The sequence below is a fragment of the Palaemon carinicauda genome, chromosome 39 (assembly GCF_036898095.1).
Source record: "Palaemon carinicauda isolate YSFRI2023 chromosome 39, ASM3689809v2, whole genome shotgun sequence".
Lineage (NCBI taxonomy): Eukaryota > Metazoa > Arthropoda > Malacostraca > Decapoda > Palaemonidae > Palaemon > Palaemon carinicauda.
The window spans coordinates 10,504,305-10,519,152 of NC_090763.1; the positions used below are offsets into that span (position 1 = coordinate 10,504,305).

A 14,848-nucleotide genomic window follows, 5' to 3' on the forward strand; every position below is an offset into this window, starting at 1 on the left:
ATTATTTGTATAGAACATCTGGCATTGTCAATCTCTAAAGAGAATGCATTTGTTCACCAATAATTTTAAACATCTATCTGGTGGGTGGGACACAGTTGGCTATTTTATTATACGAAGAGGCCTAGAACTCCCTCCTTAGTAAGATAAGTGTGTTTGGGCCTGCTAGGGTTTAACACCTATTATGAAATCATGTTGTTAAATCGTTTTCAGTCATGGCAAGGAATCATTTACAAGTCACTGCAGTACTAAACAACTTTAATGTAGCATATGCTGGTAATTACCTAATCGATTAGAATGTATTTTCTCCTTGATAACTGTCATTAAATGTACTTGTCCCTTATGGGTTAATTTAATGTTGTACATAATATTGTGCAGACACCTTAAAAATTTTAATCTATAATACTGTATAATCATTTAATTCTGAACACTGTTCTAACTTCGTCAATTTTCTAAAAAATATTTAGATGCCCTATATTCTTAGAGGGTGTTGTGTTATAGGAAGCTACTTTCAACGTTATTGAACAGGTTTAATGGAAGTAATCTGTTTTCTTCTTGACTATACAGTATTTTCAGAAACTAGAGGCGTTAGGTTTTTTTTTATATGGGGGGGGGGGTTGGATTGGTAATAAATGGGTGTAAAAATGTTTATTAGGGTGGGAAGATTTATATGAGAGTTGGGATGTTGCCTCCATAAGCCTTGCCAGCCTTATGAGAGAAGGGTTTTTTTTTTAGATTATGAGACAAGGAAAATAAAAAAAAAAAAACAATAAAAATTTGGTACATTAATACAATTTTATGAACTTCTCCATGGGAGCATGTGGGAGAGATGTGATCTAATCAAAACTAATATTTTTAACTTGCCTGCTTTATTTGAGGACATTCTTGGACATTGTAACATTGACTCTGTACAATATTCTAATGAAATTATTACAGTGCAATTTTTGGCAAACTTATAATTAGAGATTTATTAATAACTCATTACAGTGCAATTATTGGTTAACTATTATAAGTCAAGATTTTGTTACAACTAGGGTCCATATAAATATAAATACTTTGAGGGAAATATTTACTCTATAAGAGTAGCATATCTGGTAAAGTAGGACTTTTAAGAAAATATAGTGTAGTTGCATCATTATTTCTGGAAAAATAACGTTACATAAGTTTTGCCCATTAATTTTAAGTTGAAAATACTTAGTTTTTATGCATTCTTTTCACTCTTATTTGAAATCTTTTTGCTTAAACATTATTACGTAGTACCTGATATTAATATTGAGATTTTCTATTTCCTTGCAGATACTCCAACTTGTGTGATATTGCCAATCACATGTTTCCTTCCATACCACACCAGGAGACTTTAGGAGAATTTTCTTCTTTACAATATTGGCGGCCACCATTACCAGATGTGTCTATCGAAATTGAAGCAGCCCTTGCTCAGGAAAGAGGAAAATAACTGCAGTGGCAATTAGAAATTTCAATTGTTAGTAAGTAACCTTGGGTATTTTGCATTAGATTTTAAGGATAGATTTTTGGTTTTATATGAATGAATTCCCATTTGTATATTTATATTGAACCATTTTGATATTTAAAAAACTGTTAAAGGTGGTACCTAGAAGACTGGAATTTTAACTTTGTGATAAAACTAAATTTACAAACTTGGCTGAAATTTTACCATGGAAGATAGAGAGTAACCAGGGTTCAGATGGGAAAAAATAAATTATGGACCCAAGCAAAAATGAGAGAAAGGAGAATTGTATAGAAATTGAAGTGAAGAGTGTTCTTTGAGGAACTATAGGGTAATGGAACTGTAATAACACCAGAAGTAGGTTGAACTCAAAACTAATAAAATATTTGTTACACATTAAGTTTGACTTGTGCACAGTAATGCTAATTTTGGCATGATTCCCAGAGAAAACCAGTAAAGGATAAACCTATTTCACATTTATTAAAATAACCCAGTAAAATAAAAAAAATAAAGCTATCAAAACATATGAGTAACCCTTTTTAGACAAGGTCATTAACTTAAACCTATTATGGGCTTTGAACCTTCTTAATACTAACCTATTACATAAGGAGGACGTTTGTTTTTACACAAATACAAACCCTCGTCCTTTAACAGGAGTATGCTTTCAGCAAAACTCAAACTTTTAATGATGTGGGTTTTGTCCACCCAACTGTCCACTGAGCTCTTCACATTGTTTTCAGTTGCCAGAAAGTACAGACATATTGACTTGAACGTTTGTTTGTTCCAACACGGAGTACTTGCCTTGAACTACTTTCTTAGGAGTATCTGGGATCTCCTCCCAATCGACCAGAATCTGGGATCTCCTCCCAACCGACCAGAATTTTGTGTAGTTTACCCTACTCCTTTTTCTATGCGGGGTAACTCTGGGGGAGTGATACGCACCCAGAGACGACCCTGGGTCAGAGAGCATGCTTGCTCAGGTCTCGATCACCAGTAAGTTTCTGGTCGCGGATAACATCCCGACGCTCTCTCTTACCTAGTGCGACTCTGTGTGTCTCGCGCGGTTCCCACGTGGTCCCTTATCCTTTTCCCTCTGTGTTCCTATGTGTCGTGTCTTACTAGTGCGTTATGGAACATCCCCGTCGTTGGCCTGGGCCTATGGCCGGTAAATCGTGTGGCGCCTTCCTCTCTAAGCCTGAAGTTGACCTGCACTCCCTGTCTTCTTCGTGTAGGGGCAGTGTGTGTTCCCCTACAACCACGTGTCCGGAGTGCGAGTCCTGGAACGAGGTACAGTGGGTGTGCTACGGCACCAAAAAGAAGAAACGATTTCTAGATGTTCACCTAGGAAACTGAGCGTCTCTTCGCCTCTCGCTTCGACCGGCGTTTCTTCGGACAGTCTCTCTCTGCCGCCTTCCCCTACCCAGTGTAGGGGTCGAGGTAAGTCTGTTGCGGGGAAGAAGCCTGTGGCCCTTCCCCAGGAGTCTGATTTACCTGACAGTGGGATTGTGTCTTTGATCCAGGCAAGTGGGGGGCCTGAGGGAGGGATGGGAGTGTGTTTGGGGGACGGAGCCCTGGTGAAAGCAGGGCCCGTCAAGTCGGACGATCCTATGTGGGGTAAAACTGCTGCAGCCTCTTCTCCCGTCTCTTGGGCAGGTTTTTCAGGTGCGTCAGCAGCCGAGGGCACCGCCGAGAAGGAAGACTCGCCGCCGTCGGACCCCCTCACGTGGGCGCCTCCGAAGACGCCCTTCAGATCTCCCCGAGGATGGAAGAGGAGTTTGAGACTTGGTTCCCCAGCGAGGAGCTCCCCCGCTCCCCTCCAGCGCCTTCAGCTACGTTCCCGTCAGTCTTCCTGGAGCCTTCGTCGCCGACCGGACACCATGTGGACCCACCAGCAACGAGGCGCGACTCAGGCCCTTCAGTGAGGTCCTACAGGTCTTCGGGCTCCTCGGTCGAGGCCCACTCCTACTCATCGGAAGACGGAGCCCCGAGGGACCATAGGAGACGGCGAGATAGGTCCCGCAGGAGACGGTCTCGCTCACGTTCCCGTTCCAGATCCCGCCGCGTGGGTAGGCGCTCTAGATCCCCCAGGAGGAAGTATAGGAGAAGCGACTCGCCGGAGGAAGAATGGGTGCGGGTCGCCATCCCCCCGTAGCCAACTCCTGGGGGCTTCAGCAGTCCCGAGCACCTCGGGATGGCTCCCTAGGTCCCGCTCACCAGTAGGATTTGTCTCCAGCAGCAGATATAATCGATGGAGGGAGTCGTGTCTTCAGGCCCCAAGGGACAGACATAAGACCGCGAGGGTTCCGACTCCATTCGCCCGGCGGAGAGAGTCGCCCCTTGGGTCTGGCAGCTGCGTCTCGGCCTCAAAATCTATGACGAATCGTCCGGAACAAGAGAGATTCCTTCCCTCGACAGGCAAGCCCGCAGACCCCTGGTCCGCCGGAAGAAGAGAAAAATCCAGGACGGAGGCCTCCGTCCCTGCGGCGATGCCCGTCCTACACTCTGAACCGCAGAGACTGGACCACTCCAGGAAGATGCCTCCTCCCCGCGCGGCTCCCCCCGTCGGAGGTCCTCTGTCACGAGCACTGGAGCGCCCAATGGAGAATGTAGAGGACGATGTAGAAGGTTCGGCAGCGGAAGTTACGGCCTACAGGAGGCTGATAGGCCTCATTAGGCGTCACCACAGCCTGGACGAACCTGAGCCCTTTACTGACGAAGTCTGGCTCTCGAGCCTCGGAAGGCTGGTGGATGCACCTGTGCAACAGAGGCCCTTGCTAGCCCTCCCTTTGGCTAGGGATGTTAGGCTGGGTATGGCGCATGTTGACAAGATCGTGGCTAACCACGCGGAAGCTCCCAAGAGCCAGAGCCGGTTCTACCTTCCTGAAGGACACCGCGCGGGTCCCTGTACGGTGGAGCCAGCAGTCGCCGTCCTGGGACAAGGAGCGGCAGAGGAGAGGGCTACCACTGCCCTGGTTTGTTTCTCCCCTGCGGAAACATCCATGATGGAGGAGCTGGCCAAGGACCTGGTGCATGTGTCATCGTGGCTGGATTGGTGGGCCTCCACGCTGGTGGGGTTCCAATCCTCGCACGACCTCGCAATTCCTGAGAATCAGGCCTTGCTGAAGGAGCTGATTAGCTCGGGAGGTAAGGCCCTGAAGTTCCTCTCCTACCAATCCATCGCACAGGCCGCCAATTGGATACTGCGGAGGAGGGACACTGTGCTCAACAAGTTAGTCAGGAGGCTCCCTGACAGAGAAGCGAGGTCCCTGAGGAGCCTGCCACTGTGGGACGACTCGGTGTTCCCCCTGAAGGCGGTGGAGGAGACGGTAGGAGGGTTAGGAAGCTAAAGGATGCGGGAGAACCCAGACTCTCCAGCGAGAAGACCTGCCCATAGAAGGACACCCTCCGACGTCTCTCTCCCTCCTCGCGCCTCACCTAGCCAGGCCAGGAGAGATGCCTCTACTGTGTCCTGGCAGCAACCTTCGCAGCCCTCCCGTAGAGGAACGCCGGCTGCGCAGTCAGCCTCGGGCCTTCCTATTCGGCCGCCAGAAGTTCAAGACCCTGTGCTTCGGTTTGTCCGCAGCCGCTCGGGTCTTCACGAGGGTTTTCGCAACAGTCTCTGCCTGGGCACACGAACTGGGTATCTGCCTGATTCGATACCTGGATTACTGGTTGTTGCTTTCAGCCTCGGGAAGTACTGAGGGAGCAAGGCGCGAAGCTCCTGCAGTTCTGCAACGTCCTGGGTATCATCATCAACTTGGAGAAGTCCCAACTGATACCCTCCACCAGGATGACCGACCTCAGGATGGTCCTGGACTCCCGGTTGGCGAGAGACTTCCCTTCCGCGGAGAGACTGGACAACTTGGACCAGATCCTACGGCCCTTCCTGTCGGACCAGCCAAGGACTGGCAGAGACTGATAGGCCACCTCGTGTCGTTAAGAGAAGCTAGTCCCATAGGGGAGACTCAAACTCAGGGGAGTACAATGGAACCTGAAGGAGACCTGGAACCAGAGCGACTCCCCGCACAAGGTGGTCCCGATGTCCCCGGAGACGAAGGAAGTCCTAGAGTGGTGGCACGACAGATCAAACACCTTCAAGGGGATGCCCTTCGCAGCCGACCCTCCGGAGATGCTCCTGTTCACGGACGCATCCAAGGAGGGTTGGGGTGCTCATCTCCTCGACAGCACAGCAAGAGGAAGATGGTTAGCCGAAGAGAAGAACCTGCACATAAACGTACTAGAAATGATGGCAGTGCAAAGAGCGTGCCTAGAGTTCGTTCATCGGCTCCGGGGAAACACCGTGGCACTGATGTGGCATTATAAAGAAGCAAGGAGGACTGAAATCAAAGGAGCTGTGCGACCTCACAGAGTTTCTGGAATGGGGCGAAATGGAGCAGATCAAGATCTCGGCCAGATTCATCCCAGGGAAGAGAAACGTCCTGGCCGACGGCCTCAGCAGATTGGGTCAAGTGGTAGGGTCCGAGTGGTCCTTGCACACGGAAGTGGCCAAGACTTTCATTCAGAAGTGGGGCTCGCCAGTGATAGACCTCTTTGCCATGAGACTAAAGGCACAGCTCCCTGTGTTTTGTTATCCTGTGCCAGATCCGGGGGCGGCGTTCGAGGAACCCTTCCAACACCCTTGGGACAACCTCGATGTTTACGCCTTCCCTCCCTTCGTAATCCTCAACAGGGTGAGGCGAGCAGACAACCTGTGGATGACTTTGGTAGCGCCCTGGTGGACGGAGAGAGAGTGGTCCGCGGATCTAAAGGAACTGGCGTGCCTTCCACCTAGGCCCCTTCCAGACAGACCAAACCTTCTCCGGCAATCACACTTTCAAAGGTTCCACGAAAACCCTCGGTCCCTCTGCCTTCACGCGTGGAGGTTATCGAGCGTCTCCTGAGGAAGGAAGGGTATTCGGCGAAGACGTCAACAATGATGTCAGGGTACCTGAGACGTTCGTCAGCCGCAGTATACCAGGCAAAATGGGCTACCTTCACTTAATGGTGCGTCTCGAAGAACATCAAGCCATTGCAGGTCTCCATCCCGGAGATAGCTGACTTCCTAGTCTATCTCGGGGACGAGTTGAACATGTCCATCCCAGCCATTACAGGAGTCCGGGCTGCCCTGGGACAAGTCTTCCTCCTGAAGGGCATCGACCTGGGTACCTCCAGACACATCTCGATGCTCATCAAGAGCTTCGAGCAATCATGCCCCCCTCAGGCCGTTAGGGTGCCCCAGTGGGACGTGGCTAGAGTCCTGAAGATGCTGTCAGAACCTCCCTTCGAACCCCTAAAGAACATCTTGGACAGAGAGCTCACCCTCAAGACAGTTTTTCTGTTAGCAATGGCATTGGCAAAACGGGTAGGGGAGATTCATGGACTGTCGTATGAGGTGTCACACTCGAAGGGTTGGCGTGAAGCTACCTTCAGGTTTTGTACCATCCTTCATGGCCAAGACCCAGAATCCAGCAGTCTGGGACCCCAAGTTTGAAGGATTCTCTGTGCCGGCAATCCCTCGTTCGGACAACCTGAGGGACTTGCTTCTGTGCCCTGTCAGAGCGGTACGGAAGTCCTTAGAGAGGATAGCCAGACTTCGACCCGAAATCAAGAGTCTGTTCGTCTCCTCACGATTAGTAAAGAAGCCAATCTCAAAGAATACGATCTCCTTCTGGCTACGGCAGGTGATCATGAGAGCCTACAGTAGTGCAGGGGTTCCTCTTCCGGGGAAGTCTAGACCCCACGACATCAGAGGGCTTAGTACTTTGTTGGCCTTTGAGAAGAACATGGCGCAGGTACATGGGCTAGTCAGTCAACCTTCACAGCTCACTACTTGAAGGAGTGTTCAAGGAGATCCCTGGACGGATTCTCTCTCGGTCCCGTCATTTCCGCGCTTCAAAATATTTAAAGGTGTAGCCCCAGGGAAAACCACGGGCAGTAAGTCCAAGAGACACAGCTTCCTTCCTTACCCCTCTTTTTCCCTATTACCTTCCTTGAAATGACCCTAAAATCCTTTAACTGCCATGGGATACATTGTTAGTGAATGAATACGTCTCCAAGGATTTTTACAGAGGCGAGTTACTTAGACACTATCTTAGTGTTGTGGGTAGTTTTCCCTATTTCTCGTGTTTTCTCTTGGGGGGTCAGCAGAACTTAGCCTCCTATCTAGGTTCCCCTTTTCTCTCCTCATCACAGTCTCTGGGTCCTGTGGAACACTCCCACCTCTTAAGGTATAAGTCTCCTAAGAAAGTAGTTCGAGGTAAGTACTCCGTGTTGGAACAAATCACAAATTTTAAGTAATTTGTATTTTTCCTAACAGTACTTACCTCGAACTACTTTCGGGTTATGGCCCGCCCATCCTACCCCGAGTGCCTTGCAGGACTTGGTAGAAACCTATCTGTCAAAAACTTACTGGAGATAGAGACCTGAGCAAGCATGCTCTCTGACCCCGGGTTGTTTCTGGGCGTGTATCACTCCCCCAGAGGTTACCCCCGCATAGAAAATGAGAGTAGGGTAAACTACACAAAATTCTGGTCGGTTGGGAGGAGATCCCAGATACTCCTAAGAAAGTAGTTCGAGGTAAGTACTGTTAGGAAAATTACAAATTACTTGAAATTTGTGATTTTCTTTGGATAATTTTTGGCGGTTTGTTGTGTGAGGGACATTTGACAATATACATGTTGCTGTGTTTACCCTTATGAATGGAAGAGTGTCTGCTGGTGCCAAGGTGAAGAGAAGGGCATCGTCCTTCTTGTCAGTGTTGTCCTGTGTCGGGAAAGGTGCGAGAGATGCAACTCCTGGCAGGTCTCTTCAAATAGTTCTTATGATCTCTTTTCTAGGATATGATTTCATTCCTAGGAGTGTCATAGTTGTCCTGAAAGTGACACTAGAAGGAGACTAAAAGTTTTTACTTCTTCCACCTCACCACCATTTCTCCATGCACTGTTGGTCAGGATGGAAGAGGTCTATCCTTTTCCCTTTGTGGATGAAGAAGTCCAAAAATGTTGATTGACAGGAGTTGCATATATATGTGACTTACTGAGGGCTCCACCTGTAGACCCCCACGATTCCCTTCACCAAAGACGAAGAAAACAATTACCCGGAGAAACAACGCATAAGGCGCCTGAGAATGCATTTTCGTTTTTAATTGCACACTGCCGGTCGGGATATAGAAGTCCTAAAGACGGATTGATAGGAGTTGCGTTTGCGTGACTCCTGCCGTTTCTCTCCCTGTGCAAGAGACATTGCTGCTTCAGGATTTCCTCGACTCCCTTCACCGTAGATGAAGAGATGAGGACAACTTCTGCATACCCTCATCTGCTCACGTGGGCACCCACTACCATGCTGCTATGCGTTGCCTTGGCTGTTTATGAGTGACATGCTACCATGAGTGAGGTCTCTTGTTAACAACGTACTAAGTGCTCTCAAGTATTTCCCATTCACTCTTTTAAGTGCATGCCCTCTTCTTTGGTTAGAACATGCTCATCATAGTCACCTGATCACACATACTGAGAACAGGAACTACCTAAACTTGAACCCAGGGAAGGGGGTTAGTACTAGGTAGAGAAGTTTAGTACTATGTACAGAAGCTCAACGGTTCTACCACTAACACTAGGTCTCATATGAGACAGTGATTGTTCCTTTTCTACCTAAGGATTTTCCTAAAACACTTAGGTGACATCACAACCGCAGTTCAGCAATTTGGCGGTTGTTGCACTAAAAACAGCGATCTGATATATAACTCAAGTATGGAGGACATATCCTTCTCAGGACCAAAATTTTGTACCATGGAAGCTATTTTCAGGATCAGTCTGGTAGCATCTTACTCCACTTTTGGTTGGATGAAGTCATAATTTGTCTCAAACTAAATGGGGGAGAAGGCAAGGACCTAGGTGATTTGGGAACAATATAGTATACCGTTGGTTCCCAAAACAACACATACTCTACAGTACCTTTTAATCCTGAAGGAACACAAAGGAGAGATGCACTTGTCGACCTTCCAGATTGTTTCCACGGGCTGTTGCAGTCGACTCTAAGAGTGAAGTAGTAGACTGCAGCCTGGTGAAAGACTCAATTCGAAGGAAAATGACGGGTACTCTTGACTACCACAGGGGTGTTCCACTCTAACCTTGCCTCCAGAGACCTTACTGTTCAAAAACAAATCCAAGGAAAATTGGAGTACACAGGAGGTGCACAATTACCATGAGTATTTTAAGAAAAATACCTGCTTTTCAACCTTCTGGTAAAGTTTGCTATGTGACTACTTAACAAGTAAGGTTGGTGAAGTACTCTGTTCATTTGAGACTTAACACGCTTCCATTTGTGACTTTTGTTGGGGGGGGGGGAAGCTTGTTTCAGACCCTAATAAGACTAGCACACTCTTTGGAAAGTTGACAGGGGACAGCAATATCCAAGATTCCTCTAGGCAGTAGGACTATGCAAGCAAACACACTTGGTTGCTAATAGTTTTGTACAAGACCATTTGTGATCCCTACATCATTGCAGGGTGGAAAGGCTTTGTTCTTATTTCACAAATTGCCTGGCAGGCTCCCCTTCAAGTTAAACGGGAACTTCAGTTTTGGCTACTAAATCCTAGTCCATTATAGAAGCGTTGAAGGGCTTTTTACAACATCCATAGAGATTATATGCTCTTCTACCTTACTGACCATCTTTGCTTGTCAAGTCACTTGGTGACAGGTTTGGCATGGTATCCGGATCAGATTTTCTTCCTTCGTCAATGACACTCCTCAATTTTTGCAGTGAAGGAAAATGCTTGGACCTCAATCTAATTTTCTCCCAGGTCTGGACTCTATCTACAAAATCACGAGAAGCTCCTAGGGAATCAACAAAACCACGAGGAGCTCTTACGGTGTTGAAGCCATAGGGAACATTACTTCATCTCTTGCAGTCATAAATGACTAGCGAGGACCAGGATGTCTTGCCTCCCTGTTCTGGGAGGACACCCCAATTCTTACAACAGCAGTAATAAAGGAATATCCTAAAACACTTTCTTTCTGGCTTTGGAAGACAATAAAACGTCTCTCCCCACGGGTGAGGAGACAAATGTGCCATACTGGATTCATTTGCATGAAGACAGATATACCTAATATGTCCCAGTTCTCGTGAATAAGTTTTTGAAGGGCGGAAGTCTTGAAGACCTGTCTGTTAACAACAGAATTGAAGACCTGTCTGTTAACAACAGAATCATCTCTGCTGATTACCTATGGAAGTAGACCAACAGGGCCTAGATACCGATATTCTTGGCCTAGTGGTAGTTGCTCAAGGGATTATGTAGCAAACCTAGTGCCATTATGGGATGCCACAATGCAAATCTGGAATGAGAGGGAGATTGATTAGGCTGTTTAGCTCTTCTTTCATAACCTTCATTTGGGGGATGCAGCAGTCGCTCTATTATTTGCTTTATCGGAGCCACATGATAGGCAACTTTGCTTACAGGTAAGCCATGTTTAAAAGTTTCTAACCTATCCTCTCAGAAGATGGGAGGTATAGCCAATTGTATGCAACACCTTTTCATAATGACCACATACATTCTGTCAACATATCCTCCAAATGGATACAGGTTTCTTTTGACTATTCTACCAGCTCCTGGTTGGGGTGAGGGGGGGGGATGCCTAATACCCACATTTGCCCTGCCAGACCACTAGAAACTTGACAAGAGTCCTCACCTTTATTTGTGTACAGGACCAAAGTGCTTGGAAATTTTCTAGGATATTAAACCAGCCAGTTGGGTTCCAAAGACTTCCTCCCTTCATAAGGCAACTCTCCTATTAAAGGACGAAGGTTTGTATTAATGTAGGAACATTTACATTTTTTTCCTTAAAATTTTTAACTTTCTAAATTCTATATACATAATGGGCACATTAAATAAAGTTGGTTATTCTAACAAATAATTGTGGGGGGGGTGTGTATTTCCATATTGCCAAATAGGTAAAATCTCAAGAATTTTTCATCAGTTGTCTAAGTTGAAATATTCCAGAATTACGCAGTTACAGTATCCCTAAAGGGAACATTGAATTTTAAGTGAATTTTCCTCTCTGCCATTTTTACTTTCAAAGTTATTTTCCTTTGAGAGCTGAATTTGGAGGAGGCTGAAGTTGAGACAGGTGTACAGTAAACTGTAGAGTTATTAATACTTTCAATGGTGTGATGGACAGTCACACTATAGACAGTAATCCTTCTCACCTCAAAAGGTTCCTTATTCCCAAGAAAGTTGATGTTTGGTGGTGGTGGTGGTGTTAATTGTTTTTTCTTTACAACTAACCAGGTTTGGTATACAAGTTTTATTCATGTGACTATTGTTTTCAGGTATCCAGATTGGCTGATAAAACTGAAAATTTAGGGCACTCGCTTCAACATTCCAAAGACAATGAGTACCTGTTTATGACGCAGAGACACTAGTGAACTTCTGAACAAATCGTTGATGTGAGGTAGCCAACACTTCCTACCTAACTCATTTTTATAAATTTCTTTGGTATTTTTTTGTGGGGAATTAAGTTGCAATTACCTTAGAGATTTTGTATTTTTACTCTGCTGACCTTGATTTACAAATAATTTTTTTGTGCAGTTTAGTCCAAAAATTATAGAAAGCTATTTCAAAGGGTCCCTCACCTCTAGTACTTGTATTAAGAGCCCAAAGTTTGATGTTATTATTTTAAAATTTTTGTTTAACAGAGCAAGCTTAGTTAGAACTTTTCTGACACTATATTTTATCAAAAGACCTGTAAAGGATGAACCAGTGTGATGGGTTAGATAACATACCAGTAGGAATTGTTAAACAAAATATTTGTTAGTTCAGTTGCAATTTTAGTTTCCACAGTCAAAAGCTGAATTCATAATTTGGAAATTAAAAGTTAAACACTGTTTACAGTAACAGTAGATTTTCTGTTCAACAGTATTTATATATCTGGTAACGGTAACTGATCCCATTTAGTAATACTCTAGTTGATGTGATATTATGTTTCAGGATAAAATAATAGGATTTTTTAATAAACAATGCACTCCCTTTAAGTAAATAGAATGGCCTTTGAGCAACAGTCAGTTTAGATTATGTTCAGTAAGGTCTATCAACTTTAGATGTAATCTCTTTTAGAGGTTGATCTGTTAAGTTTTTTGTCGTTTTGCATATTGAATTTTTCGTTGTAGAGTTGAGCATATCACTTATGTTATTCAGGGACTTTCATTACACAGTATTTATTTTTTTCCGTACGGATCCAGCTCTTCATCTTTTCATATCATTTCTTACATTTCATTATTTTGTATATTTCATTATTTTCATTATTTGCATTCATAGATGTAAGTGAAACCAATGTACGCTATATGCAACTACAGAACTTTATATTGTTCTCCCATATTGAATTCCTAGGTTCTGACCTTAGACAAGAGCATTAGTTTTAAATGGAAATACTGCAAGTAGGTTTCCTTCTTTATTGGAAGGAGACTGACTGGGGTTGTTCATTCCTTGAGACAATTAGTCAGTTTTGTGATATCATCTGTATAGTGCTCTCATCTGTGATTTGCTGAACACATCCACCACGGTGCTTGTAGGTGACGTGACATGTTATCTGGTTAGGCATTCTCGATTTACATATCCTAACTGTGTAAAGGAGAAAGGGTGTAACATTTGTGATCAGATACTTATACCACAGTTATGCAGTGTGTATTCATGTTTTTTGTAAGCAAGTTACTTTTTTGTTGATATGGAAGATATGATTTTTACCACTGAGGCATGATCTCTCTGAAGGCCAGATTTTGTTTACAGTTTTTTATTTTCAAGTCTAAATCACATCTAGAGAATAGGAAAGACAAGCAAAATCCTTGAACATTGAGGGATGGAAAAATACCACATACAATATCAAGGTCTTAAGTAATAATATTACAAGTAGTTGTTCATACATTTGTAATGTGGATAACCAGTAGACCGTGGCTTACATATGCATTAGATATCAGAGGGTGTACTTCATTGTAATGGAAATGTTTGTGTTTCTTACTAAGATCATGTTAATTGTATTTCCTAGAGAGAGAAAGTTAAGAGTACAGAAGAATAGATCAAGTTTGGCAAGTCATTTGAGAAGTTTTAATGTACTGTAAAAAAACAATCGGAATTAAGATTCTTGAATATTGATTTGGAGACCATGCAGAAAATCATTCTGTCTTTTTGTAGGTTTCAACATTACAGCTAAGTCAATATATTTTTTAAAAATTAAAATCAGGAATTAGCTTTGTTTTTGTGTTGCATATAATTGTGCATTTTGTACAAACTCTGCTTGTATCAGGCAGATTGATTTTTATTAGAAATACAGTTTGTTCCTATCCTCATATGTTGCATAGTTTTATATTTATGTATATGGTAATGTTTAAGTTAGGTTATTCTAAAATATTCTTTTATTATAGCAATTGTAGTTTTATTTAAATTGCTACCTGAAATTAGTTATACAATTCATCTTTTGGTATATCCAAAATGCATTTACGTTACTTCGCTGATTTTACGCATTTCTCTATCTGAAAGTTTATTTCTGATGTTCAGGCAGTGCTCAGAGTTTGATAGTTATGCTTATTAAATACTGTTAATTGCAGTGACACCAATTTACGTATTTGTTTTATCTTTTAAATACTCAAAACCTGAAATGAGTGTAGATTAAATGTTGACAAAAATAATCTGCATTATGTTTTATTCTGACAAATTTCTACTTGAACCAGTTAAACATCTTTAGAATACTAAGTTTCATTTAGGGTTATAAATGTGTTGTTTTCATTAATGTCTTGAATCCCCAAAAGTCAGTAGCATTTAAAAGATTGAAGATGGGCATTTATAATTGCAATCATAATTATAGCACATTCCACAGCTGCTGTATCATTGTAATTTATTTTTTTGTTTTTAAATTTTCATCACTTGATTACTAGTTGTTTTCTGTTAGGTAAGAGAGTATGATTGTAGGTAAGAGGTGAACAACTTCGGTGAATGTTACTTGTTTTGCAGTCTGAAAATATTGCTTTGAAAAGTTAATTCACAGCATTTGAATATTTATGTCATGGCTATGAAAGTTATGATTTGAATGTCTCAAATATGAGGTTATTCATCATAACTGCTCAGTGTCTTAATTTAAATTGATTTATGTAGCCTTTGAAGAAAGAAATTGGAGAGATGAACTTGAAATAATTAGTAAAATTAATTTGATCAAACAAATATTCAACTACAAGAATAAACACTCAAAATGCTGCTGATTAACAAAATGTTTTAAAATTCATTGAGTGTTCACTGTCTTTAGAATTCAATTTTCATTAACACCTTAATAGGGCAATGGAAATCAGTTTAGTGTTGTAAAAAAAAAAAAATCTTGAGATTTTTTTTCTCCCCATTTTTCAATCATG

General features: G+C 43.4%; 1 protein-coding gene across 6 annotated transcripts in view; it reads left to right on the plus strand.

The window, feature by feature from the left end:
* The window catches only part of Lpin (phosphatidate phosphatase LPIN), a 35,704-nt gene extending 21,570 nt beyond the window's left edge, over window positions 1–14,134 (plus strand). For 4 of the 6 annotated variants that reach the window (XM_068362521.1, XM_068362525.1, XM_068362526.1 and 1 more), the window contains one exon: window positions 1,294–1,431. Coding sequence is in view for 2 of the 6 variants with exons in the window: in XM_068362523.1 (XP_068218624.1) it covers window positions 1,294–1,450 (157 nt within the window). In the remaining 4 variants the exon portion in view is untranslated. Of the gene's footprint in view, window positions 1–1,293; window positions 1,482–11,785 lie in introns of those variants that run through there. The other 2 variants (XM_068362523.1, XM_068362524.1) reach the window with 2 other exon arrangements.
* The last annotated feature ends 714 nt before the right edge of the window (window positions 14,135–14,848 follow it).